The following is a 26,852-nucleotide window of genomic DNA, read 5'->3' as shown; positions in this document are numbered from 1 at the left end:
AGCAACCCACAGAAATAAAATAATTTTCACTGCAACCCGGTACATATAACTGTAACAAGTTACATTAGTAACAATACCTACCCTTACTTATGTGATACTCTGATACTTTTCTATTCTATTCCATTTTTTTTTAAAAAGTGCTGGTATAGATTCACTAAACTGATTTCATAACCCATGAAGGGATTACAATCTAGTTTAAAAAACTCTGGTCCAAGCCATCATAACAGTTCCAATAAGATGACAGACCCTCCAGGCTATTTCCCAGATTCCCCGACCCCCCCTTTTTCATCCCTATGAAGCTCTTACTATACCCAGTATAAATCCTCTGTACTGAGTCGGAGTCACCCTGTTCACTCTTACTCCTCATCTCAATGACATATCAAATGCTTTTTCATTCCTCTAACCCATTCCTCCTTCCGTTGGATTAAAAAAATAGGGTGAGAACAACAAGGATCCTAAATGTCAAAAGCATATGACCAGACCTCATTGGTCAAAACGAAGGTAGTGCTTGATAAATAAACTTTGTAATGTGCTACAGATTATAAGACATAGAATTTACTTAGTAAATATCTGAAAATACTGTTTAAAAATTATCCCCTCAAATCATACATACACATACTCATATACATGAGTTACATAATTTTTAGCTAAAAAGAAATCACCTAGATACTAGAGCCCAACTCCCTTATTATAAAGATGAGGAAACTGAGGTCTACAGTGGTTTAGTGAGGATTTTTATGACTCAGTTAATGGCCAACTGAGAACCTAGTATTTTCAATTCCCCATTTAGTGCTTTCACAACTGAACTATGACCAAGTTAAAGCATTCCAACAGAATAAAAGTCACTTTAAGGTAATGATTTATTAGAAAACACTCCCCCCAACTTGAGAGAGATAAATTACCTGTTCTGTTTGTTTCCACTTCTGTTCCAAAGCATCAAACATGACTCTGCACAGTTCTTGAACATCATGCTGCTGCCAAGCTATTTTAGGACAAAATTTAATAAAAATAGCAATAAAATTAGTGTAATAAAATGTTAATTTATTTAAAAACAAATTTGTCAGAAACATGAAAAAGTCTACACAAAATTGCTAAATTTAAAAACAACACAAAATACACAATTACAGTCATGAAAAGGCAATCACAGAAAAAGAATGATGAGATATCAGCTTTTACAAATAACATATGCTTTATGGTACTATGTATGGTATTTGCTATTTTTGTTGATTTTCGCTACAGTTAAGAAAATTCTAAGACCACAAACTTTCAAGTTTTTAGTTTAAGTACACATAGAGTATAACCAAATGTATTTTACAGGAATTTTTAATCAAAAAAATTACCCCTCAAAGCTTAAATTTTTAAAATAAGTTATCTTTAAATCCCAGCAAAAAAGCCATGAAAACGCTCAAGGTAAAGTGAATTAACTTCTTAATTTATGTCATGTTGTTGCTTGTTTGCAGCACTGCCTGCGGGAGTGCCTCTGAATGTTAGGGGCCCTTATCACTGCGAGAATCAGTACCCTCGCTGCTATCCCATCCAAAGCTCCTCGTGACATCTGTGGTTTCAACTGCTCTCTTTTTGCTGGTTTGCAACAAAACAAAAAGCCTTTGTAGTTGGTATGGAATACTTGTCACTGGATCTTCTTCAGATTCTTCAAACTCCCACCTATTGAAATGAAATGAATGAAATTTATAAAATATCTTTATTCTTTAAAGCACAATATTAACATCATAGTAATGTAAGATCCTATATAGTCTGGATATTAACTGAAGCTATTAATATCTAATGAATCATTAGTCTTCCTCCAATTCATAAATTCAGAAGAAATTTAGACTTTAACAAGACATAAGAGAGCAACATGAATAAAAGACGAAGTGCATTTAAAAGTAATTGTCAAACTTGAATCTGATCAAGACTTTTGTCTTACTTATTAATTCACAAAAAATACAGGAAATAGAATAATATTAAATAACACTACAGCATTCAACCATCAAAATCCAAACTGTTGAAAACTACAGGACAAATGAAAATATATGTATTTTCAAGAAATAAAGTACAAGAGGGAAAAAGAAAGGTTAAGTGACTTATCAATTTCAATTCATGGATCTTATTTGGATCCTGATTTGAACAGATTATTTAAAAAAAATTATAAGGCAATCAGGGAAATCTTAGCATTGATGAGTAAAGTGTGCTTCCAAAAAATCAGAGTGGAGGATTATATATTTAAAAAACTGATCATGAGTTGATAACATTCAAAGCTGGGGATAGGTACAGAAAAAATTAAAAAATATATATAATTCACTATTTTTTAACTTTTGAAAATTTCCATAATGTTTTAAAAAGAAAATATAAGTAAATAAAGTGATCTAGATACACTATTTACCCTCACATACTTCTGATAAACATTAGTCTAGCCCTAACTACAGGAACTTCTGAAAAACAAGCAAATTCCTAACCAAAGAATTTAAGAGCTCACTGAAAAAAATAAGATTGATAGGATTAAAGTCTGTAATATATCTACAAAAGTTCTTAAAATAATTTATATACAAAAAATAAAATGAAATGCCAAAAACAAAATTAAATATGGATAATATTAATGATTCTCTTTATTTTAAGCTGGCAATAAGACTATTCCCTTCCACTTCCTCACTAGAACCTTTTTTGTTTCAAAGGAGGCGGGAACATTAACTTTCTTTTTTTTCTTCTTTTGGTATGGCCTTCTGCTAAAGTATTCAATACTTATTTCAGGGCTGAGAAGTTGCAGCTCTGTGAGCCTGTTCCTTTTTTTACACACCCAAGTTCCCTTCTGTCTTGCAGATATCAGTGGGATACACTTCACTGTTTTCTTCTTAGAGCTTCCCTGCAAACACCTCCACTCATTATCCACTCTTGTATATTCAATCCCTGGCTCTCTTTCATTCTCATTTTTCTCAATAGAAGGGACTTATACTTGACATTATGGGATCTAAAATTGCCCCAGAAGCTGTAAAGAAACAGTGAAGTGAAAATACAGAATGCTTAAATTTCTTGCCAGTGTAATTCACTAGTGGGGAGGAATTACTGGAATATAAAACTGAATTCTCACCTGTCCTTTAGTCCTGGTACAAATACCTTAAAAAGGTTTAAATCTTGTTGGTACTCGCTGTTACTCCAGGCACCTAAATTAGAAACTTTGGTGCCATATTTGATTCTTCATTTTCCTTTACTCCTAAATAAAATTTGTGACTAAGTTGTATCACTTTTCAATCTGAAATATAATAACCACTGCCACCAACTTCATTCTGACCCTCATATATCCATGCCTGGTTTAAGAACAGATTCCTCCTGGGTTCCCTATCTTTCAAATCAATTCTGCATGCTGCAATGTATAAACTTTCCTAAAACAAAGTATTTAACACATCACTTACATGCCTCCACATCTAATGCTGTAGTCTGTTGGCTACCATATAACAAGTGAAGAAAATAAATAGAAGCCTATCCTTTCATGCTAGTGCTACCCTGTCTGTAGTGCAGCAAGGTCCAGCCTTTTTAGAGCCACCCCTTTCTTGGTTCTTCTACATTATGAAACATTACCAGGCTCTCAGGCTTTGTTTCCCAACTGGCAATAAACAACACTCTCTTCTCACAATCCCCAAGGCATCTGGCCTTCCTCTTTAACCTTATGTCTCACTCCCTACTCCTTGCTCACTAGGCTCCAGTAACAAAGGACTTTTGTTCCTCAAAGGCCTTTGCACTGCATTTCTGTCCTGAATGCTCCTCTCCCGTATCTTCACTGGACTAGCTCCTGTGAAGTCTATTCACATGGCAGTTCCTTAGAGAGGTACGCCCTGACCACTCCATCTTCTCACATTTACTCTTTCCACACTGCCCTGCTTTATTTTCTTCATGGCATATATGACCATGTAAAATGAAGTTATTTATATAAGCTGACTCAGGGAAACCTGAAGGAAAGGACTATGACTTACTCACCACTGTAACTTCTGTGCCTAAAAGTGCTTAACACACAGTAAGTACTCAATATATATTTGCTGAGTGAGTAGCCCTGGCTATGCTCTTAGTCTTCTCCAGTGTTATATATTTACAGACCACTTTCAGGGATTAGGAGTCATGGCTAATCAAGCTTCTTGGATCCCCATTCCTATGCACTACTTGCCAAAGCAGGCATATCACCCTAGATTATTCACTATGTTCTAGTTTTGAGGGCAGGATCCAAGCTCCATCTATTAACCTCAACTTCCAGTACTCTGACAAAACTCCAATTATGCTATTTCCTGGAGGCCCCTATGACATATTATACTGATTGGCATCAGCCATAATACAGGCAGAACAGGGAAATGGATTCTGACATCTACGGAATGCCCACTTCTAGCACTGCAGCCTCTGGCAAAGTACTTAACCTCTCTGTGCCTTCAGTTACCTCCTTTGTAAAATGTGGATAACAACATTGTGTAATTCATACAGTTACCATAAAAATTAAATGAGTCTATGTGTGAAATGTCTGATACAAACTAATAATAACATTCAGATAGCACTATTACTCATTTTTGCTCTCAAAAGTCCCATCTGCAATGCTGTCTCTATCTTCCCAACCTGGCCAAACCATGCCTAGCTTCATGACCTCAAATTCTACTTTCTATACTATGCCACTTCTCCAAGTTTCATTAATCTCCCTTCTCCCTAAACTCTCATGGTATTTAGTTGTCCTTAAATGTTATTTATACTATTTCATATATACACATGTTGCTATATGTGGAGAGATCTGTCAGTTACTCAGGAACAAAGACCTTATTTCTAATTCCATCTCGACCCACCAAGTGCCTAGCATATAAGCATTACTGGGTAACAAATACCTGCTGAATGAAAAATATGTCAACTTTTGCAAGTAAATCGAGCTTATATATGAATGTAGTGATAACATAATGTTGTTTGAACAATACGACCAATATTAAAAGTTCCCAAAATACTTACAAATAACTGTAAGAAGATAAATTAGATTTTATTAGCTAAAAATTTTATTTTAATTCTTAATCAGTTTTATAGAATTTTTAAAATACTTACTTATATAATGCATTCCTAAATTCAGGAGTCATAAAAAGTGTTTGCAAAAGGCTATTCAAATAGCAAGTCATTGCTTGGTTTACTAATCCCACATATCCTTTAAAAAGAAAACACAAATATACATGAATCAGCATTTATATTTTTGAAAAAAACAACAAAAAAGAAAAAAGAACTTAATAACAATCTAATACACAGAAAAATTGAGAGGTTAAGGTTACTTAGTTGGAAATCATTTCCATTTTCAACAGCACCTAAGAAATATGTGCACTATGTAAACCTTGCTTCTCAGAAAGTCAGGATAGCTTAATATATGTCCAGAGATACACATGGATATTATGTGGCATTTGATAAAATTTTAAGAGAAATATTTTTAATATAGTATGTTTAACTGGCGTAAAAATAATATTTGTTCCCTCAAATCTAAAAGTTGTGGTTTAAAATGGGAAAGTATAAACATATCCACTTTAACTCTCACACACACCCAATGTAGGAAGACAGAACTGAACCAGTTATCCCTGTCATCAGGCCCTATAGCCCATTTTCTACCAGGAAATAACATATGAGATAAATTCATTATATAAAAAACTCAGAATGACTGCCTCTATTTTAACAAGCCCATAAAGTATGAGATTCTATAGATCAGGATGCTATGCAAAGTGACTATAAAGTAAAAAAAGAAGTCAGAGATGGAAGTAGGGAAGATGAGAGGGAGCGAGGGAGAAGAGTGAAAGGAGGAGAAACTTATATGAACTTAAAATTTAAGCTAAGGAGAAGATTAAGGGTGTTGGGGAGGTCTGTGTTCTGGTAGCCTAAGTCACATGGAAGGAGTTCATTAAATGTTCACAAGTGCTTTTCAAAAAAATAAAAGTACTTAGCTTTATGTATCTAATTGGATATGGCTACCACTGTTGAGAACACTTTTGGAACTTCTCTTTTGAAGGAGACCACAGGCCCCGTTTATAAGATACATATAAACAAACAAACAAACAAAATCTGTCTCATCATTTTAGTTATACCTCATTATTTGAGCAGAATGTGGGAAACACCTTGCTTAATAATTAAATTTATTTACTCCAACTTAATACTAAATGAATGACTTGACTGTCTCAAAAAAACTTAAGTCCTTTCTCAAAAGATGCTGAAGGTGTTCACTAAAGCTTTTCAAAATACCTTTTCAATTTTCCAACAATTATAAAAAACAACTTAAGAAATGGTAGGTTCTATGGATAACTGTATCACCAAAGAAGGTGATGAAAGGATCAAAACATATGCATAGTGAATCTTCGTCAGCTGTGAAAAACAGGAATAGATTCCATGCTATCTGCACCTGTACAATTCTAAGAGACTAAGTAGCTACCCACTTTTCACTTTGGACTAAGGTTCAAGCTTTGATTTCTAAAGCCTTTCGTCTTTAAGAATTCTGTGCTTATATTTTTTACATTTTTTTATAATTATAAATTGCTTGAACTACTAACTACCCCTACCTGAGTTGTTTATATAACACCCTGTCCTGAATCTGTATCAGTGGCTTTATCTCACTCTCAGTAATTACCTATTTATTTATATTTCTTCCACCAGACTGTAAGGGCAGGGGTCAAATCTGTAAGCAGCAAGTGCACATGAGGGGGAAGTGCATATGACATACAAGTAACTCAAATCTGTGTATCTAGCCTGATTATTAATAATGAAAAGCATTATTTCCTTCTTAGTTCATATAAACAGACCCCACAAAGTGCTCTGGTCAGGAGACCAGGTTATTCTGCCTTCTTCTCAACTAAGGTTGCCTGGGATTTCCCCTCTTCACCATCTCCTTCTCCCAATTCCTCAGCAGTCAAGGATAACCATTCTACCTATAGCTTTAAAAATACTACTATTGTCCTTTGTGTACCTAGAGACCAACCACATACAATTTATTTTGATCTTGTTTCCCTCCCTGGGTTTAAAAAAGAGAGTGGTATGGGAGGGGGTTTAAGGGAAGGAGGAAGTAATAGCAATTCACTTTTGTTATCACTCATTATTTTGCAATTAGCAGTAAAATCATAGAAACCTATGGTCATTTGTACTTGATTTAGCAACATATTTAAACAGAATGAACAGTGTCTCACATAAATGTACTACTATTTTCTTAAAATATGAAGATTTTAGTGAGACTAGTAAGTTGAAAGTGCTATTGATTTAATATAAATCTTCTGTCATTATGCATTGTCTAAATCAACAAACTTCAAACAACAACTATTATCAAGTGGTCCTGTATCTGAAATAGTTGTGAATAGATATTGTTAAGTATAAGCCAATAAAGGAGAAGAGTGGAGAACATATGTAGAGGACACATGAAGAAAGAAATCATGAGCAGAACTAACAGGTAATAAAGTAGAAATCAAACAAGCAAACTCCTGGAGTAGATAAAAGAACCGTTAAAGAAACTGGCCAAGGACAGATATGTATTTAAATAATGAAACATAATCAGTCACATAATTTCTAGTCACCTTTGGGTCCACATCAGCCTTCAGCCCACTCCTTATTCCTCAAAATTCCTACCTCCCCACCCCAACCAATTTCTATCAACAGTGGCTAGCTCCCAGAGAGAGTTGGTACGCAAAGACGACAGGAAAGAATCTATTACGTTCCCAAGCCCATTGCATTATAAAGAAATGTGTTCCTAAAGCCCCGAGTTGAAATCATGAGAGCATTTTCCAATGAAAACATTTTGTACATGGTGCCAATATTTACAATAATTTCTTAAGGAAAATGCAAATTCAACAGTCACTAATAAAGTAAGTTTTTTTAATTAAAATTTTATTTTTCAATTAGCTTACATTCAATATTATTTTGTATTAGTTTCAGGTATATAGTATAGCGGTTAAGCAATCATATACTTTACAAAACATTTCCCCTGACATTTCCAGTACCCAACTGGCAACACACATAGTTATTACAATATGACTGACTATATTCCCTATGTTGTACACTTTGCACTCCCGTGATTATTTTTTAACTACCAATATGTACTTTTTAATTCCTTCACCTTTTTCACCTGTCCCCCAATCCCTCTCCCCTCTGGCAACCATCAGTCTGTTCTCTCTACCTATGAGTCTGTTTCTATTTTGTTTGCTCATTTATTTTGCTCTTTAGTTTCCACATAAGTGAAATTATTTAGTATTTGTCCTTCTCTGACTGACTTATTCCACTTATCAAAATATGCTCTAGGTCCATCCATGCTGTCACAGATAGTAAGATCTCATTCTTTTTTATGGCCAAGTAACAGTCCATTGACTATATGTACCACAGCTTTTTTACACACCTGTCTAGTGATCAAAATAAGTTTTGAAGCACAACTCCTTAGGATGCTTATAGAGTTTTTCAATTCAGAAAGGCACTGCCCCAGAATACTGGAGAAAAATGTACAGGTAGGAAAAAGGACGGGAGTAGAGGTGTGTGAACAGTAATGGGGAATATAGACTACCACTACATGGCAATGTCTATCAAAGACCTCTAAAGTTTTTTTAAAATAAATTTCAACTTAGTAATTCAATTTCTGGGAACTTACCCTAAGGAAATAATCAGAGATGAAAATATAAACTATGTGCAAGATGCCCAGCTGCCATGGCTCAAGGGATGAGCATCAACCTAGGATCCAGGAGATCGTGGTTCAATTCCCAGTCAGGGCACATGTCCGGTTTGAGGGCTAGATCCCCAGCAGGAGCCGTGCAGAGGCAGTCAATCAATGACCTCTCTTATCACTGATGTTTCTATCTCTCTCTCCCTCTCCCTTCCTCTCTCTGAAATCAATAAAAACATGTTTAAAAAAAAAACAGCCCGGTCAGGCATGGCTCAGCGGTTGAGCATCGACCTAGGATCCAGGCGATCGGGGTTTAATTCCCGGTCAGGGCACATGCCCGGGTTGCAGGCTCAATCCCCAATCGGGGGTGTGCAGGAGGCAGCCGATCAATAACTCTCTCATCATTGATGTTTCTATCTCTCTCTCCCCCTCTCCTTTCCTCTCTCTGAAATCAATAAAGATCTATTTTAAATAAATAAGTAAATAAATAAATAACAAAAAACAAAACCAAGTGCAAGACTGCTCATTATAAATCCCTAATCCACATACTAAAACACTAATTTTGGGCCATTTTAGTTTTCAACTCCATATTAAAGTACTACTTAATAGCATTGAAAAATGCTCCCCGTATAGTATTAAGTTAAAAATATAGATTAAAAATCTGCTTGTATCATGATTATCCTATTTTCTTAAAAGCATACACATAGAGGAAAGATAAGATAAAAATAAGCAAATCACTAAAAGTAGTTTCTGCCAGGAATACTATCAGTGATTTTCATTTTTTTCATTTTATAGCATGACAATGAATCTGTATTACATCTGTACAATCAGAGATAAAACATTTTTAAAGTATGTTTTAGTCTTTAGGAATTTATGGGCATCAAAGAGCCACATAGTACATAGCACAAAGTAGTTTTGTAAATACTGTTGCATTAAGATTGAACTGGTTGTCAGAATACAAAGCAAATACTTCAAAAATCTTGATTTGTTAAATCTGGAACTTTCTCTGTATTCCAACTATCTCAGAATAATCTAGGGTGCTTATTTAAAACAAAATGCAATTTATCCAGCCTGCTCCAGAGCAGCTAAATCAGTATTGCTCTGGAACCTACATTTATAACAAGTATCCCATCCCCAAATGATTTTTTAAGAAATAAAAATTTAAGAATCACTATTGCAGACAGTGTAATGAGAAACAGTTTTATTGTCTCCTATTGTCTGAAATAGAAGATAATTTTGCATTCCCTTTTATTCTTGGTAGTTTGCTGCAAAAATTTCTACTGACATAAATGGTCCTAAATACCAACTGTGACCAGCTTTTACTGCACTTTCCAGGACAAATACACCATATTAAGCCTGCACAATTGATTAGCTATGAGAAAATTAGTCTACATTTTAATTATAAAATATAGTAAACGGAAGGTTACAGATAACATTCAAACAAAATGTGCACTGTAACTCTCCAGTTTTCTTTTTATACCAGATATTTGTATGCAATATTTAAAATTTAAAATCATCTCTGTTTTGAAGTTCTAAGACTAAAGGTTTGAAAGCCATACCTAGCATTAACTAGCTACAAAACCAAAGGCTTCTTTGTACACTCATTTCCATTTCTTTTAATATGAATAGTATTATCTACAGCAAAGGTTTGTTGTAAGATGAAATGATATGCAAAAGTACCTAAATTACATTTTTAGGCAATTAACCAATCATATATAAAAGAATATCCTTTGTATTAAAAAAAAGGAATTTCACTGGTCAATAAATTGAAAAATTTGAAAAACCTAGGTTTAATCATGTTTGGAAAAAAGTTAACAGAATTTTTAAATTATATGGTTAATGTCAAATATATTATCAGGTTAAATTGAAAGATAACACAATAGGTCTAATAATATAAGTCTGGGTTATCTGCTTCAAAATGGAAGTATCCCCCACAGTCTATTCTAATCCAAAAGGAGATAGCAGAGACATTCCTTTACAGAGGAAGTCAACATCAAAAATTTAAGATTAAATTCAAATAGAAACTTGCCAAAAATAAAAGTCTTCCTTCAAAATACAAATCCAATATTTTTTACTTTATTACCAAATAGTGGCAATAACAATACAGTAAAAACAACAATGGGTTGAAGAAAAGGGAAACCACATTTTTGTTCTTACTTTGCTTCTGCTAACTACTAATCTTACTCTGGGTCTCAGTTTTCTAATCCATAAAATGAGGGAATTAGACTTGAGATTGAGATGGCTAACACCCTGTATTTCATGAAAATACAACAATGACAAATCTTACCAGTTTCTGATTTATTCAAAATAGATGAATAGGAGTAGCTTTGGCTGACATAATCACTGGTAGAGCCCACAGAACCTTCTCTTGGAAGTGGACCTATAAATCTGTCATGGGCACTATCATCCCCAGCACCGGAATCCTCCTAAAACACAGCATAATCAAGATTTACTAAATGGCAGATGTTGCTAAAACAATGAAAATACTAATTGCTGAGGCAAGGGAAAAAGATGAGGCATTACTATTACTGTTACCATCAAGACATTTAAAGGAGTGTATACCCTGAACATTTCCTGTAGGGAGGTTTGAAAGATGCTTGTTATAAAACACTTTGGAGAGTTGCTCATGTCTCCTTCCAAAGTTCTTATTTTCTTAATTTTCTTTAATTCTCTTTCAAATTTTGTTTACACGAGAAAAGAGATATTTCTGGTACTAATAAATCAAAAGTACCATTGTGAGCTCCTTGATAACAGAGTCCATCATTAATTTTTACATCATTCTTGCCAAGGAGGGCTTGCAGGTAGATGATACGCAGTAGGTATTGAGTGAAATGAATAGTTTCCTACTGTCTCCAATAAGAAATCTCCCATTAATGAGAAAAATGTCAAAAAGGATTAAAGAATATAAAATCAGCACAAACAATTAAGACAGAGCTGAAGACTAATTACTATGCATTTAAAATATGAATTCCAGAGATTTCTAAATTTTTTAGCTGATTTCAATATCAGACTAATCTGAATCTTTACATGATGTCATAAAAATAAATAATGAGATTAAAGAGGGTCAGAGAGCATATTCTGATATTGCTTCAGTATGTTTAATTATTACCTACTGTCCAGAGAGGCATTCTAATTCACAATAGGCTTCTAAATGAAAAGCATCAAACAGAACTTTTCCTAAGGAAAGTTTCACTAAAGAGAAGCATTCTGAAAAAGTCCATAAACTCTCAGAGCCTCCCTTTCTTCAGTCCATAAAATTGCAAGGTTAAATCAGACCTGGTTTTCTCCTCAAATTGGGAGTTACTGGCTAGGTAATCTCTAAGGCCACTAGCCCAGACAGAAAATCGTATCAAAATATGAATTGGGGGAAAAAAACACTAAAAGAATAGAAATATATAATATAATATAATTTACAAACTAGTCATTCCCCCAAAGGTGGAGGGGAGTGGGAGCAAAAACAGCAGAGTAGAGAATTCTGAGTGTCTATCCCTTCCCCAAAATACCAAAAGCTCTGGGGCAAAACTGTCAAAAAGATTTACAGAAACCAAGTGAATGCTTAAACAAAGGAAAGGCAACTGAAACAAAGTAAGATCTTTGTGGCAGTTTAACTTATCTTAGACCCATCCACACACTGCTGTGGTGGTGGTCTTGAAGATAGTAACCTGTGTTCTCAGAATAGCAACAGACTATATCCACAAACAATAGTGCCCGATGTGACCATGTGAACATACACACTTACAACAAACCAACATAAAATAGAAAAGTAATTTGTTATACATAAGTTACAAAACACATCTCTTGTCCTTTCATTTGGAAAACTGCTTCTAAAGCAGTGGGTGATAGTGCACAAAAATTATGAATATAGGGCTTTCTAAATAGTTTACCAGCATTATTTGAGGCTGTTCACCATCTTTATCTGTCAAATGCAGAAAGTTCTTCTTTCCTGGCTCAAAATTAGCATCAAGAAGAGACTTGTCACTGGAATGATCTAGTGGAGCCTATGGACATAGAGTAAAATATCTCAGATTATGAAAAACATTAATTGCAATAATAAAATAATATGCAAATGGACACATCTATAATTATTGGGCCAAAAATAATTTTTTTAAAGATTCTGGTGAATTCTATTAATCTACACTTGGAATTAACTCATTTTTTCATGTATTGGAATGGCTAAGCCCAGTGATGGTGCATACACTGACATGTATCCCATATGCTCCCATTCCCCAACGTCTAAAAAACTGGAAAGAGACAGGTAAAGGTTAAGAACTAATGTAAAGTACTACACAAAGAAAGAGTTGAAAGCATTTGTGTTTTATGTTCTCTAAAATGTATGCAATATAGTATTTAATGGATTTTCATGAAAATTAACTAAAGATAATTTTATATAACTAAAAATTAAAACCGTGTTTTTATATAAGAATATACTGAGAATTCCCAGATAAGCAACACATTAAATAGCAAAAAATAATTATGTACTATAACGAAATGGGCACCTTTAGAAAGACCCCTTGAGGAAAATCCTTTCCTAGTAAATGATACCTATTTTAAGCCCAATGCCAGGATGCAGAGGATCCCAGGAAGATAAAAATGATTATTCTTTTGAAAATTAAACATCTAAGATATTTAGTCTTTACCTAACTCTTTTAACTGTTTGGGCAATTTCAACCCTAGCTGTCACTGTAATACACTCCAGATGGTGAGTGAGAGATGGAGTTCTGTATGCTCCAAGCCCTACCTGCCCACACCCCAGTCCATCCTTGAGAAAAATGCATGATGAAATGAACACTCAATACTTTTGTTTTAAAACATTTTTGTTACAGTAAGAAATGTTTTTTGACATTTTAAAGACATGGAATATCTCCTCAGAAGAATTTATTTTATGGAAAAGCCTTTATTTCTTAGGAAAGTAATATTTTATACAAGTAGAAGTATTAAAGATAAAAAAAAATTAACTTAAGTGATTTTTCCACTTGATATTTATGTGACTTTGGGCAAGTTAAAGTTACTTCACTTCCCCATCAGTTGTCTTAGTGGTAATATGAGGCTGTAACATCACCTACTTTATAAAGTGGTTATAAGGATTAAGTGAGGTTAGATTTGTATTGAGCCCAGTATTAGAACAATACTAGGTACCTCATAAGTGCAAAATAAGTGTTAAGGAAATAAACTAAACTATGTAACCTATTTATTATCTTTGGCTGTAGAAATCCCTGAGAAAAATAGGAGACAGAAAACCTGAAGCTAAGAGAAGTCACATAGAAAGAGAAAAGGTATCTTTGGGTACCTTACATTCTTTGGCAAGAAATAAAAGGTCGGATGATATAGCTTGAATATATAGGGATTTTACCACAATAAATGTGTCTGTGTACAAGGTGGCGAGTAGCTACATGGGCTAGGTTTTCAGAAAAGCATACAACCAGGATTGTGCAGTAAGCAGGTAAAAGTTTACTTATTGAAATGTACAGTAGGCAAATAAAAATATATAAATTGGGTACTTAAGAACAGCCATAGCTGAAGAAAGAGAAATAGTAATCCTGACATAGAGCTATTTGAAGCTATGTAGATGTTAATTTAATAAACACTTTCGAGTACCTAAGCACACAAAATTAATACTATGAGGTGCTAGCCATCAAAATACATTCTACCAAATGAAATGACACAAATGAGTAACAACTACAATAAAAGGAGACTAATAAGTGGTACAGCAGAAGAAAAAATGGAATAGGAGAAAAATGAGAGATTACTTTTAAAGTTGCATGAGGAAACATCAAGTAAGGCTTCTTAAAAGCGAAATATAAATAGGACTTGGGTAGACATATATGACAGTAGAGAGTATCCTTTAAATTGAAAAGAGGCAACACTAGAAGTTACATGGTGATATAATGGAGTATTCAAAGTTTCAGATTAAGTAGTGTTTCTCTGTATACTTTGTTGGACTACCAATTTTTACCGACCAATTTCAGAGAAAAAAGTTGACTAATTTAAAATATTAGTTCTATATTTAAAAAAACAAATATATTACAGAATAGAAGGCAAAATGTCATGCATTTTAAAGGCATATTAGGCAACATCGAATACCTTGGATTCTTCTATGGAGCCAATCAAAACTATCCCCTCCAAATAACATAGGGATGCACATTTAATTTCACTTGCCATTACAGGTATTTCCTGGAAAACTTAAGAGCAGCAATAGCATGGGATGGAAAGAGGTAATATAAACAAAAACATGGGCATGGAAAAGTATGGAAATTTGTGTTACAAAAATAAATTAGTCCAGTATCTGGGAGCTAAGATTATAATGACTTAAAGGACCAATTGTAGCATTTCTTGAATGCTAACCTAGGGGAATCTGATCTTTAATGGTGGGCAGTGAACAGTCTCTGAAGATTTCTGAACTGAATGGTGACGTGAATGTTATGATTTAAGATGACTAAAGATAATCCTCAAAGTAGTATGCAGAGTGAATTTGGACTGAGAGACAGGAAACAAAAAAAAACTATTTAGAATACTATTTGAATAGTGCAGTTAGAGCCAACTCAATAGTCTCCTTAACCACTCTCCCATGCAAAACTGATCAATGCCTCCTCTTTGCACTCATGGAAAATTTATAACATAGTATTTAAAACATATTAGTGTAATTATTTCTTGATATACCTGTCTCTACAACTGGACTGTGAGATCCTTGAAGTAGAAATCACAGTACCACCAAACTTCCTGATTAGGGGCCAACCACTGTATCTGGTACATGATCTCTGTTAACACTGCTGTGTATATCCTTTCACTCATTTCTCTTTCTATATACACTTTTTTTTCTTTCCAAAAATAAGATTATAAAATACATGACCATGAATTTTTCATTAAAAAATATAAAAGGAACATCATTCCAATTCAGTAAATACTGAAAATTTTCTGTGGTTGACAGAATATTAATATTTTTATTAATCTTAAATTAATAAAAAAACTGATGGTGTAAACTTTAGGATAAGCAAATACTGAATCCAGAATGAAGCAGAGGGATACAATTATTGAGTTGCACATAGGTTCTTAATACTACAGTTTTGCTTACATTAAAAAGGGTTCCAGGATATAATAAACTCACTTATAACAACAATAATAATGACTATAATATTATTAGCCGCTTAAGAGAAGATGCTTTAAGTCTAGGATTTTACCATATCAGCAGTATTGATTCCATTTCCCCACACCAAATCAAAGGTTCCATTTATGTAGCCTACTTTGTTGGCCACATCTTCAAAGAGCTTTCTGAGTGGAGTAGAAGCTGGTAAATTTAAAGTAATCCGTTCATTCACGGTCTTCGAATTAGTAGCATCTTGTATTATACATAAGACTCTAGGTTCTTCAGCAGCATTTTCTATCTGAAATTAAAGAACAATGACACAAATATTATTTATCTTTAAAGGAAAACAATTATAATTAGACTAATTTTCTATGATTAAATGTTTTAAAAAATCCCACAAAATACTATTTTCTTTGTGCTAGTATTACTATTTTATGTCTGAAACAATCTAATGGACATGTCAAACAAATAAAGCACCATATTTGTTCATTTTGGCAAAACTGGAGCATATTTAAAAATAAACAGTCATTCTTGTAGACATTTGCTTTCACCTTATAAGGATATAAATCAATGGTGAACAAGCCATGGAGACAGTACACTTGAGCAATTTTCAGTTGAAGATAACAATCTGATCCTTAAAAATATGTCATTACCTTGCTAGCATCATCAAATCAAGCATGTCTGAGTCTCCTGAAGAAACAGAAAGAGAACTGTGTAGAAATGCAGTGAGGATTGTCTAAGATTGCAAAATCCATAACTAAGGAACATAGGCGACTAGGCGTCCAGACCTTTATGATTCTGTACCCGTAGACCAGATGGACAAAAAGCCAGTTATCAATGTATTGAGAGATGACAAGCTTATCCAAACAAAGCAGCCAGCAGAGGGAGTTTTAAAAAGCAAGAAAAAATTTTTTTCAATTACCAATGTAGAAGAAAGTTGGGATCACAAATTCTCCTTTCTCCTTTCTCAGTAGTTATCAAGACAAAAAATTTAAAGGGCATTTTCTCAAAGAAGCCATGTCCCCCGTCAAGCTATTGAAGGACATTGCTTTTCTTTACACTTTTCCACAGGAGTAATAGGCTGCATTAGATACTTGTGGAAGAACTTCTTTCTCTCCTTCTCCTGTAATGCTCAATTTGCCCAACTCAATGAATGGCACCTTCATCAAATGAGCTGGTGAAACCAGAGAGCTGAACATTTTCCTTGTCTCCTTTCTCTTCTTCACCTCACACAATCACCAAATTCTTACCTCTTTTCTCTTTATTTCTGCCTGCAGCAATCTGAATCTTACACCAAGATGATGGCAATAGCTTCCTGAGAAATTTACCTTGTTCCAATGTTATCTTCCTTCAATCCAGAATAGTATTTTAGTATGCAAATCTGATTATGTAAATCTCATGCTTTCCATCAAAGTCAAGTGCAGTAGTCATTTAACTGGAGGATTTCTCACCATATCCATGACAGGCTTTTCAGAAATATGAACTGTACATACTGGTACTGTATGCAATAACTTATTTATTTCCCTTTTTTTTACAATATAACCTTTTTTGTTACTTCTTTATTATCCATTTTTAAATAAGAATAATTATTATCATTTACTAGTACTGAAGACAGAATAGCCACAAGATTTGTTTGCTTGTTTGATGGGGTGATATAATTTGTTTCTGCCATATACAATTTTAGGTTTGCAAGAGATTCCTGAAGGTAAGTTTAATCTAATTAGTTTAGAACAGAAATAAGTTGTTATAAAAGTAAAATGTTTAGAACAGATTGGGCCCAACCGGCATGGCTCATTGGCTGAGAATTGACCTAGGATCCAGGAGATCGCTGTTTGATTCCCGGTCGCAGCTCATGCCCAGGTTGTGGGCTCAATTCCCAGGGAGGGGTGTGTAGGAGGCAGCCAATCAATGACTCTCTCATCATTGATGTTTCTATCTCTCCTTCTTCCTTTCTCTCTCTGAAATCAGTAAAGAAAACAAAAAAACAAAAAACAGATTGGCTAGCACTGTATTTCAGATACATCAAAATAATTACCAACAATAATCCATTTAAAAATGAAAACAATAGTACATTTCTATGAAATTTCAACTTTAAAAGATCCACTTTTATAGTTTCAATAGTGTATTTCAGAGGTATGTTCAAGTTTTCTGGGTATAAAATACTACCGTGGCCAGATTTTTAAAGCTTCAGATAGGTTGGAGTTGATTGTCCAAGGAAGACCCTACCTAAGAATGCAGAAATGAGAAGTGCTAATGCAGGATTAAGAATGGTGATGTGGAAACATCAAAGGCCAGACATTAGCAGTTCCTAGTTCTTTCCCTAAATACATAAGCACAAGGTACAGGCACTCCAGCTTCCTCACCTTTCACCCAAAAATGTGGGGAAATGATCCCCAATTGAATCTCATCTGAAGATGTATGAGAGTACACAAAATTTAATCCCATGTATGCCTTTTATTTTTTTTAATGACCAAAGTTTTCTTTTCTGTTCAGTGCATAAGTAATTTTGCTCCCTTTTTTAAAAAAAATAGGAAGAGTATAAAGGAAAAAGTGAAAAATCACCATTTTGGTGTATATCCTAGCAAACAGTTTTCACACACACACACACACACACACACACACACACACACACACCCCACACCTACACTTTACAAACACAAGCACCGGGTTAGAATGTACATGCTGCTTTGTACCTTTTCTTTACTTATAAATGTATCATGCAATCTTTCACTATCAAACTTTTTAAACTCATCATTATAATAGTTGAATAACATTTCATTACATGGATTAATAATTTGTTCCATCAATTCTATTTTACTGACTCTTAGGCTGGACTTTATTACATTTTAGAGATAATTTTGTGATGAACACCTACATAACACTTTATGTACTTTTATGTTAAGCAGAATTTTTGAGTCAATCACATTTTACTCTTAAATTCAATTCCAGGATAATTTAAACAAACAAACAAACAAACAAAAAATCTCTGCTCTTCTTTAAAGCTCTAAGATAGTCATCTGTAAATCATATGATTTTATACCCAACCTTCTAGCCCATTCTTTATTACTAATTTAATATGTGGTTAGCAACCATAAACTGCATCTAAATTTTTAATACTATTGCCAACACTAATCACACTGAGATGAAGTCTCTGTCTTCCCACCTCCAAATTTGGGAACTGGTAAAAAAAATTTTTTTCACATATAAGATACTATCAATAAGGTGTACCGATAATTTTTAACAGCTTTAAAAAAAATAAAATAAAAATATCAAATAAAATTCAAAATTATCAAGATTCAGGTTTTTCTAAGAGAAAAAAATTAAGATAGAGAAATTTTAAAATATTAAGAAGGGCCCGCTTTACCTACAAACTTAATAGTCCATTTTTTCTCAAAACTTTCTTCCTTTCAATGTTATTACAAATAACAGTATTGTGGTTGCAAACTTTGAAAATACACATACATACACACGAGTTGATTTTATTTACTTCTTGATAGAGGAGCTGCTACGAGCTAAGAAATTAGGCCTTAATACAATACTCTTCTGAATACCCTTGTGGATATCCACAGTTCATGTTTAATATACTGTAATACATTAAAAAAGAGAATTGATGGTGTGAATACTTTTGCTGACTGAAATTTATTAAATTTATCAGCCTCATTCAGACTGTGCATTTTTACTTTAACAAGTGACAATTACTGGGGTAGTGATGGAGATCCTAACTTAAATGGTAAAAAAACCCCACAAGATTATTTTATTTTTAAGTTCATCCCTCCACTCCACTCATCTCAGCAAACTCTGATGTAATCTGTTTCTAAGTGGTCTCTTGCCACAAGTCACTTGGAGAGGAGAGAACAAATGAAAGGAGGAACACTTAGGGGGAAAAAACTTAGGAGCTAAAGGGACCTGAGAAAAATGAAGTATTAAGTAAAGGTTAAAATGGGATGCTACAGCATAAGAAAGTTTAGGTTTGTAGTGTATAACAGGCTGCCAGAAAGTTAAGAGTTTACATAATTCTTCAAATAAGATTTCTGGGTTTTGACTCTGTAAATTATTAAATGATTTAATCCAGAGCATTAATATTTCAGGAAATAAATATGTCTGTAAAAAAAGATAATACACCTGAAAGTCAAATCAAAAGGTTCTTGTGGTTTTTATATCAGTTTTCCCCGATTCACTTGTTAGAAAACAAGGGACTATCAGACACATATTCATTTAAGGTAACTTCCTTATTATTAAAATTGGGTAGAAGTAAAATAAACAAGCATAAAACTCAACACATGCCTTGTTATATAAAAATACAACATGCTGTTACTTGTTCTGCTGATTATCACACTAAAGCAATTACATCAGCAGTCTACCTGTAAAAATTTCTTCTTCATTTCATCAAAGATATTTTGTCTGCATCTCCAAAAAACATCCTATGATATACAGAGAACAAATGAATCACAAATTATTTCTTTAAAATACAGAGGTAAGACAGTGAAATGAGAACAATTAACCAAAAGATATTTTTGCAAACAAAATACATATTAAAGTATTACACCATCTAGAATTTTATTCATAAATTACACTTGTAATTTTTATCTTAGGCCTCAATTACTCTTACAAGGTTACTGAAAATCTGTGCTATAGCTATAAAGGATAATATTAACATAGAAAACTACCACATTTTAACAAAGAGTGGTAGCTTAAGAACTATGTATAAATCAAATGTTCCAAGTCACATAAAATTTTTCCCAGTTTTATTGAGATATAATTGACATACAACACTGTATTATTATTACCACAGTAAGTTTAGTTAACATCCATCATCTCACATAGTGATGAGTACCTGGCCACTATGCTGTGTAGGAGCCAAGTAGTCAAATGGAAAGGTCATGTGCAGACACTCCAGCCACAGCCCAAATGAGATCACACATGGCAACCAGCATCAGCCACCACACATGTGCATGAGAAAGCATTCAGATGATTCCAGCCCCCAGCCTTTCAGCTGCCCCAGGTGACACCTAGCAGAGCAGAAAACAAGTTGCCCTAGTCCAACTTTGCTTAAATTATTATCTGTGTGCAAAATTCACTAAGTTCAGGGACAAACTGTCATAGAACACAAGATAATCAGGATAACAGTCAATTTCTCAATCTGGCCCTTTTCTCAGCATCCTATATAAAATTACCATCCTCTTGGTGCCCTGGCCATGACTCAGTTGGAATGTCGTCACCTACACCAGAAACGTTGCAGGTTTGATCCCTGGTCAGGGCACATACCCAGGTTGAGGAAAAACAAAGACAATAATCCTCTTGGTATTTATTCTTCATTTCCCTCCCTTGCTTTAGGTTTCTACACAGCACTTATAACAACCTGATATATTTGTTTAGATTTTACTTATCTGTTGTCTATCTCCAAAAAAACTTGCACTATGAGCCAAGATGAAATAGCAGACTGGATTTACCCTCCCCACATTAAACAACTAAAAATCTAGATAAATATAGAAAGCAACAGTTTTCAAATATTAAACAACAGGCAACACAGGACAGTAATCCCTGTGAAAGCAGAAACAGACAAGATAAACCGCCTTCCAGGCTGCAGTGCTGGGAGGGAGATGCCAGGTAGAGTCCAGCAAGCCCTGAGTTCAAGAGATGAGGTGCGGAGTTCTAGGAGGCCAATTCCGCTAGAATTTACAGGGCAGGATACTGGAGAGAAGAAAACTACGCAAATTGCAAGCTCCAAAGATCTTTAAAGTGGTCCTCTTTTGAGTACTCAGCTGAGCACTCATCAGCATATGCATTTAAAGAAACTATCTGAGGCAGGGGAAATAACCACAGGAAAGAATCCCTGGAGTTCACTTCAGTTTCTATGGGGGGTGGCTCTCAACACACAGGGCATCAGATAAGAATACTGGGGGAAGAGTACTGTCACGGTTGTGGGACCATATTAGGCCTAGTCTAAAGGCTACTCTGGTCCAACCTTACAAAGCTTAAAAGCAAGCCTTGAAAGGATTAAAATGTGTACAAGTAAATTAACTATACCCAAGAACAAAGCTCAAGAATATTTATGGAAATAAAAAATACCCAGCAGCCATCAAGGTAAAACTCACAATGTCTGCCATCCAATCAAAAATAAACAAGCATGCAAAAAAAACCAAAACAAAAAACAAAACCACCACTCATACAAAAACTGGAAAGTATGACCCATAGTGAGGAGAAAAATCAATCAGTGAGCGCCAACCCAGAAATAATACAAATGATAGAATTAGTAAACAAGGACATGAAAAGTTTATAACTATATTCTATATTTCAAGAAGGTAGAAAAGACTATATTAAGGAAAAATGGAAGATACAGAAGAAATCCAACTCAAATATCTAGGTATGAAAAATATAATATCTGAGATGAAATATATAATGGATGTGATTAACAGATTAGATATCACTGAAGAAAAGATTAATAAAGTCTTGAAGACACAGCAATAGAAACAATCAAAAATAAGACGTCAAATTTAACAAGCCTCACCTAATGGATATATGAAAAGACCATATTTAACAACTGCAATAGATATATATATATTCTTTTAAAGCATACATAAAACATTTATAAAAACTAACCTGATATTGGTCTTTACTATAAAGCAAACCTCAACAAATTTCAAAAGATTGATATACAGAACACTTTCTCTCAGTATAATGCAAGTGAATTAAATGACAAAAAGATGACTAGGAAAACCATATATAATTATGAAATTAAGAAACACTAAATCAAGGGTCAAAGAAGAAATAATAATGGAAATTAGAAAATATTTAGAACCAAATGATAATAAAAATATTAACTATTAAAAGTTGTACAGAGTATTGGGGGAAAAGCAGGGAGTTTTCCAGCAGAATGAGCCTGCATGGGAACAGGCAGAGGTAAGATGAAGAGTGATCACCGAACTATGAATGAAGAACTCTAAAAACCTAGAGCTGAAAAAAATAGGTCTCTGCTGCTAATGGTATCTGGGGCTGTAGCTGGTCCCCAGAAGACAGAAAACAAAACAAAACAACAAACTCTGTGCCATATTGCAAAAGCAGCAGAAAAAATAAAAATGGTAAAAGCAGAAATTAATGACATAGAAAATAAAAATACTATGAAGAAAATTATCAAAGCAAAAAGCTGGTTCTATTAAATAGCAAAAAAAACCCCACACCCTTAATGACAAACCACTACTAAGATCAATCCCCCAAAAAGGAACAAAATAGTATGATTAAGGGGATATAAGTATAGATACAACAACAAATAAAAGAATGTCACAAATTTATGCCAATATACTTAAAAACATAATGAAATGGATAAAACCCTAGAAAAATATAACATCAAACAAACTCAAAGGAAAACAAAAGAAAACCTCAATAGCCCTAAAGTCATTAAACAAATTAAGTAGTGAAAAATCTTTCAATAAAACAAAAAACGTCTACTCCTATATGATTTTACTAAAGATTTTACCAATTACTCAAAGATAAACCATTCAAGTTTTACAGAAAATTTTCAGTTATAGAATATAAGTAATGTTCCCAAATCATGAGTCTAGCATATGATATTAAACTCTAAAAAACTAATATAAGCCCAGCTGGTGTGGCTCAGCAGTTGAGCATTGACCTAAGATCCAGGAGATCGCAGTCTGATTCCCAGTCAGGGCACAGGCCCGGGTTGTGGGCGCAATCCCCAGTAGGGGTTGTGCAGGAGGCAGCCAATCAATGACTCTCTCATCACTGACGTTTCTATATATCTCTCTCCCTCTCCCTTCCTCTCTCTGAAATCAATAAAGACAAATAAAAAAAAAAAAAATTAAAATTAAAAACTAATATAAAAAAAGGAAAATTATAAACCAATATCACTCATGGAAACAACTGCAAAATACCTGGATCAAAGTATTAGCAAACTAATTCCAGCAAGGAATTAAAACATAATACATCGTAACCAGGTTCATTTAACACTGGAAGTATCAAATTATATAATGCAACACATTAACAGATTGAGAAGATCATGTTAATACATACAATACAGGAAAAGCACTTGAAAAAAATTAAACATCTTTTCATGACAAGTTTCCATAACTTCATGAACATCTTTTCGTGATAAAGGCATAACAAAAGAGAATTTCCTTAACCTGATAAAGTGTACCTACAAAATTTTACAGCAAATAAATAATGAAATACTGAAAGCTCTCACTTTAAGAATAAAGATACTTTTGGAAACAAAACAAGGTTGCATACTAGTCACTACTTCTGGTCAACACTGTTGAGGAACAGTGCAAGAAGCAAATATATGCAGTGGAATACAATCAGCCCTTAAAAATAATGTTGTGTGCCCGGCGGGTGTGGCTCAGTTGTTGAGCATCAACCTGGGAACCAAGAAGTCACAGGTCGATTCCCAGTCAGGACACATGCCGGGGCTGCAGGCTTGATCCCCAGTTGGGGGCGAGCAGGAGGCAGCCGACAGATGTGGGGGCGTGCAGGAGGCAGCTGACAGATGTTTCTCTCATTGATATTTCTCTCTCTCTATCCCTCTCCCTTCCTTGCTCTCTAAAAATCAATTAAAAAACTAGAAAAAATGCTGTGTGGCATTTACTGGCATGGAAAATATTCACTATATTGCTAAGAAATAAAGCTAACCTTATATCATGAAATTAACAGCCTTTTAAAAAAGTCTGTGTTGGGCCCTGGCCAGTGTGGCTTAATGGTAGAGCATTGGCCAGAGCACCGAAGGGTCCTGGGTTCGATCCTGATCAAGGGCACGTACCTGGTGGCCCTGGTCAGGGCGAGTGTGGGAGGCAACCAATTGATGTGCCTCTCACACTGATGTTTCTCTCTCCCCACCCTCCTCCTCTTCAATTCTCTCTGAAAAATAAATGCAAAAAGTATCTTCCAGCGAGGATTAACAGCAACAAAAAGTCTGTATTGGGGAGGAGAGAGAAACGCACAGAGTAAAACAATTACATCAAAATGTTAACAGTACTGTCTGTCAAGGACAGAATCAGAGGTGATATTTTTCCCTTTATGTTTTTCTGGGGCTTCCAAATGTTTGGCACAGCACATGTATTTGTTTTTACAATTTAAATGTGAACCACAAAAAAGAAACCTGTAAATTTAGTTAACTTACATATAAAGTAAAAATTTTTAAGTGTTAGCCCACTCTTACTCTCAAAAGAGACAAAACGACTAAGTGCTCGGTAAGAAAATGAAAGCAGTTTGCCTGGGCAGCAGGACACATGAAAAAGACCCGGTGCGAGCTCAAGAGTGACACTCTTAGTGCGCACAGCACAAGGAATGATGTGTCTACGAAAGCAAACAACAGCAACTAGCATAATCAAGATCAGGGAACATTAGCAGATATTTAGATTTCAGGCAATCCAAGGTTACTACATAAAAATATAATTAAAAAACTAAGGATATCTAAAATAGGGAATGCAATAAACTTCAACTTCTAAGATTCTTCTACTTCAAGTAATATATGCTTGGAAGAATACAGGGCACACGAAAGGGTGAAAGCCTCTTAAAAGGAAATATAAAAGATAATGGCATTCATTTAGATAGTGGCTAAAAAAGAATTATTGTCACTTATAGCCTTAAAGCCACACACAATATTCTACTCTTTAAAAATATCTAACATTTCAGTTTCTGGAAGAGGGAATAGATGCATTTCTTCCTATTCCTCCAGCTAAACACAACTAAAAATGTTACGTATAAGCAAAGATAAGAAGACAATGAAGTGTGAAGAGAAAGCAGGCTGGCTAGGGGCCCAAGGAATGAAGGACATGGTAGTTAATTCCCTGTATTTATTTTTTGCCTAATACGTCCTGGTGCGAGAGGGCACACACTAAAAAAGCCCCAAGAAAAGAGTTCCCTTCCCTAGCTAAAGAATTAGGAAAGCCCGGCCGGGCGTGGCTCAGCGGTTGAGCATTGACCTAGGATCCAGGAGATCAAGGTTTGATTCCCGGTCAGGGCACATGCCCGGGTTGCGGGCTCGATCCCCAGTCGGGGGTGCAGAAGGCAGCTGGTCAATGACTCTCTCATCATTGATGTTTCTGTCTCCCTCTCCTTTCCTCTCTGAAATCAATAAAGATATATTAAAAAAAAAAAAAAAGAATTAGGAAAGGGGCAGCCTTACAAAACAGAAGACTTTTAGACACCAACCACCCTATACTACAGCCAAACACCACAGGAAAAAACTGTTGCCCTGCCTCCACTCCCATCATCGAGTTTGCGAGAGAAGCCTTAGAGTTCCAGCCCCGGCGTGCTGTAACAAGGCACTCCCTTTCCCCACGCCAGGGTGGTGTCGAAGAAGACCCAGTGGGCAGCAGGGGCTTTCCTCACAGCCCAGTGGTAAGGAGAGCCTCCTCACTTCTCCATCACTGGAGGCCACACGGGGTAACAAAGAGCCCCACCCCCTCCCAACCAAGCGGGGCAACAGGTGTCCACAGAAGCTTAAAGGGACCATGAACTTCAATGCCACCCAGCAGTAAAAAGGCAACCCTCTCATCCCAGAATGTAAGTAAACGTGGAACGAGGAGCCTGGGCTCCCACCTGACCTCTAAGTAACAAGGGAGTACCCCCTTTTCCCTGTTGGCACAGTATCAGAGGAGGTCTATTAAAACAGGAGATTTAAATAAGATCCAGAGTCATACCATAACACTCAAAATGTTCAGAATAAAAAAAAAAAAAAAAAAAAAAGTGTCAGACCAAGAACCACGAAAAGCTCAACTTGGACGAAAAGACACTCAAGAGATGCCAATGCCGAGATGACACAGATGTTGAAATTATCTGATGGGGATTTTGAAACGGCCATCATAAAACACTCAACAAGCAACCATGAAGACACATGAAATAAATTTTAAAAACTCAAGTCTTGGCTAAAAATACCAGCTAAAATACAATGACCAAAACTAAAACTCTATCTAGATGTGGGCTCAATAGCAGAATGAAGATTACAGGGAAAGAATCAGTGACCCTGAAGATAAAAACAATAGAAATCTTTATCTGAGCAATAAAGAAAACAATGAGCTTAAAAACCCCCATCTCAAGCACCTGCAAGCCTATAGAAACAGATCTAACATGTGTGCCATCCAAGTTCTGGAAGGAAAGGGGAAAGAGGGAAGCCTGAAAAAGCGCTCAAAGAAACACAGC

At 34.9% G+C, this 26,852-nt stretch overlaps 1 protein-coding gene across 2 annotated transcripts in view; it reads right to left on the bottom strand.

Annotated features, from left to right (window-relative positions):
- USP47 (ubiquitin specific peptidase 47) overlaps positions 1 to 26,852 on the bottom strand; it is an 85,769-nt gene that overhangs the window by 42,675 nt on the left and 16,242 nt on the right. The window contains exons 1-7 of one of the 2 annotated variants that reach the window (XM_016210713.2): positions 20,060 to 20,463; positions 15,793 to 15,996; positions 12,502 to 12,615; positions 10,905 to 11,043; positions 5,059 to 5,155; positions 1,520 to 1,665; positions 903 to 982 (exon numbers count right to left, since the gene is read on the bottom strand). In XM_016210713.2, coding sequence (XP_016066199.2) covers positions 903 to 982; positions 1,520 to 1,665; positions 5,059 to 5,155; positions 10,905 to 11,043; positions 12,502 to 12,615; positions 15,793 to 15,996; positions 20,060 to 20,080 — 801 coding nt within the window. In that variant the 5' untranslated portion in view covers positions 20,081 to 20,463. Of the gene's footprint in view, positions 1 to 902; positions 983 to 1,519; positions 1,666 to 5,058; positions 5,156 to 10,904; positions 11,044 to 12,501; positions 12,616 to 15,792; positions 15,997 to 20,059; positions 20,464 to 26,852 lie in introns of those variants that run through there. The other variant, XM_087821732.1, reaches the window with a different exon arrangement.

Source organism: Miniopterus natalensis, chromosome 11 (genome assembly GCF_054644295.1).
Source record: "Miniopterus natalensis isolate mMinNat1 chromosome 11, mMinNat1.hap1, whole genome shotgun sequence".
NCBI classification, from domain to species: domain Eukaryota; kingdom Metazoa; phylum Chordata; class Mammalia; order Chiroptera; family Miniopteridae; genus Miniopterus; species Miniopterus natalensis.
This window is presented reverse-complemented; position numbering and strand designations above follow the sequence as displayed.